The 2,444-nt window shown below is 57.9% G+C and overlaps 1 protein-coding gene across 1 annotated transcript in view; it reads left to right on the top strand.

The window, feature by feature from the left end:
- PFKP (phosphofructokinase, platelet) overlaps positions 1 to 2,444 on the top strand; it is a 56,319-nt gene that overhangs the window by 11,331 nt on the left and 42,544 nt on the right. Inside the window, exon 2 of the mRNA XM_023536976.1 lies at positions 900 to 973. Coding sequence (XP_023392744.1) covers positions 900 to 973 — 74 coding nt within the window. The remainder of the gene's footprint in view (positions 1 to 899; positions 974 to 2,444) is intronic.

The following is a 2,444-nucleotide window of genomic DNA, read 5'->3' as shown; positions in this document are numbered from 1 at the left end:
CCAGCCTGAGAGGCAGAGAAGGTCTTGCTGCTCGGCAGGAGGGGAGGAGGTGCCGGGGGCAGGATAAATGAATGCGTCTTAAGACACTGAGCTCGGGCTTCTGGACGGACGAGAGAAACGGCCACCAGTTCCTTAGTCGTTTGTCCAGCTTCTTCGTGTGACAAACTAGGTTTGGATGTGACGTCATGATACGACCAGGCACAAACGTGCACATGGACGTGAGTGTGAGAGATACAAACGTGGTTTACTTCCAGGATGTATCACCCCCCAAGCTTTTACACCTACGTGAATAGTGTCGCCTTTCAAAGTTGTCACCTTTAGAGGCAGAGCCATGCGGGGCACAGAGCTGCTTCTAGTTTCCCCCAAGTCCTCCGAGAAGGTGTGGGGTGTGGCCCAGCTTTATCTTGATCACGTATTTCTGGTAGTGTTCGGGTTTAATTTAACTTTTCTTTTCATAAAATCGCATCCCTTATTTTGTATTTAAGGTCATTGACTCGTTTCTTTTTTTCACGCTGGTCGCTGGCGATGAAATTATTTTTCATCCTCTCGGATCACTGACCCATGGCCCTTTTCGGTACCATTTTCTTTGAATTTGGCTGACTGCAGATAAACCCCTGCCCTCCGCCTTGTTTTGCAACTGGAGGGCTGTCGCCTGCAAACCCGCGGGCGGCGGAGCCTGTGGGCGGAGTGATGAGGATGTGGGTCCCGCTCTTCCCCACGGGCGTTGGTCCCAGGTGACCAACGCGGCGCCCGCCCTCCAGTTTCTCTCCATGGGCACTAGTCCTGGGCGCACGGGGCACGCCCGGGGGCTGTCCGAGGAGCCCTTTGAGGGGCCGCAGCCCCCGCGGCCATCGGCCCCCTGCGCGCCCCGCTCACGGCTGTGCGGTCCTCCCTTGCAGGCATGAACGCCGCGGTGCGCGCCGTCGTGCGCATGGGCATCTACGTGGGCGCCAAGGTGTACTTCATCTACGAGGTGAGTGGCGCGTCGGGCCCTGCCGAGGGTGGGCGGTGACAGCATGCTCCGGTGGCTGCAGGGCAGTCTAGGTCCCAGGAGAGCCTGGTGAGGTGTGCCCCCCGGTCCGGGCGCACCCCCCAGGATTTGTCCAGGCCGGGGGGAGGGGGCAGGAAAGGGTGCAAGATGCGGCGTGGGTCCCGCGGGGCTGCCCGCTGCACGCCAGATGTGTTTGTAGCTTTCAAGTCTGGATTCACTGGAGATGGGGCCGACTCTGAATAAACATTGAGACAAATGGGGCAAAGCAGCCACTTTGAGCTTCCACCGTAATGTGAAACTCAGACAGCCTGCCTAGGACCTGCTCATCCGCTAACTTCCAAGCGAGGAGCCTGGAATCCGGGAGCGGTCGGGGCCCCTTCACTCCCGCCTCTGAGGTCCTGGCCGCTTAGAAGGGGGCGGTGGGGGCGGTGCCAATGTAACGTGGACCACACGGTTTATTTCAAAGCTCCGAGGAAAACTAGTGTTTCGCTTTTAAGTTAGTAAACAGCGTAAAGCTTTAAAAAGTACTTTTCAGATGGCTTGATTGCTTCAGGGTCACCGTGAGTATTTCATTCTGATTCCTCCCAGAATTATTTATATACGTCATACACACATCTCACACTGGAGGGGAACAGGCGCGTTGTTAAAATTGCAGGAAGGTTTTGTGTCTGCGGTTTTCTAGGTGCCACGTGTGTTCCGCAGCTGCCGCTTTAAACGTCCGCGTGATATTCCGGGAAACCGATGTCTCACCCTTCAGCTGGCCCTTCGTTTTCGGGGTCATTCCATCCCCAGCCACTGGGCTACTTGGGTCACTCCCTGTTTTACATCTGTTGTAGCACAGAAGACCGTGCTGACCGGGGAGGCCCTCCTATGCTTTGTGTCGTTACGCGGACCCCAGGATGTGGCAGTGACAGTCAGAAGAGATGGCCCTTTTTTATAAGGGGTCTCTGTGTGTCTTGCCCATGTGACTTCCAGCCCAGCCCGCCCCACCCCCATGCCGTGCCCAGAAGAGCCGCAAACCCGCCGGCTCTGGGTGTCCCGCCCCCCACACACACAGGCCAGGGCTCGCCGGGGGTTCTGGGCTGTTGGCCGAAGTCCTTCTCTTCTGTGACGTGGCCGCCCATGGCCTTGGCTCATTGGTCCCAGTAACCGTGTTTATCGTTTGTGGGAAAGGTGCGTTTCAGGTGCTGTGGTTGCTCGTTAAGCCACGGTTGGGTGGGTTTGGGTTTGCCCCTCTCTGCTTTGGGCGACGTCAATGCTGCTTGCCCAGTCGCCGCCCTCCTGGGCTACTGTTCTGCCCTTTTCCACTCGGATGTCTATGGGGCCGGTTTGCCCTTGGGACCGCCGCTATGCCCCGCTCCCCGCCGAAGAGCTCGCACGCGTGCACACAGCCTCCCGCCCTTACCGTGCTGCTCGCAGTGTGTATTCGAGAGAGGGCTGCATTCCGCCTTAG

This window comes from Pteropus vampyrus, unplaced genomic scaffold (assembly GCF_000151845.1).
Source record: "Pteropus vampyrus isolate Shadow unplaced genomic scaffold, Pvam_2.0 Scaffold175, whole genome shotgun sequence".
Lineage (NCBI taxonomy): Eukaryota > Metazoa > Chordata > Mammalia > Chiroptera > Pteropodidae > Pteropus > Pteropus vampyrus.
The sequence above is the reverse complement of the archived record's forward strand: the minus strand, read 5'-3'. Positions and strand labels throughout refer to the sequence as shown.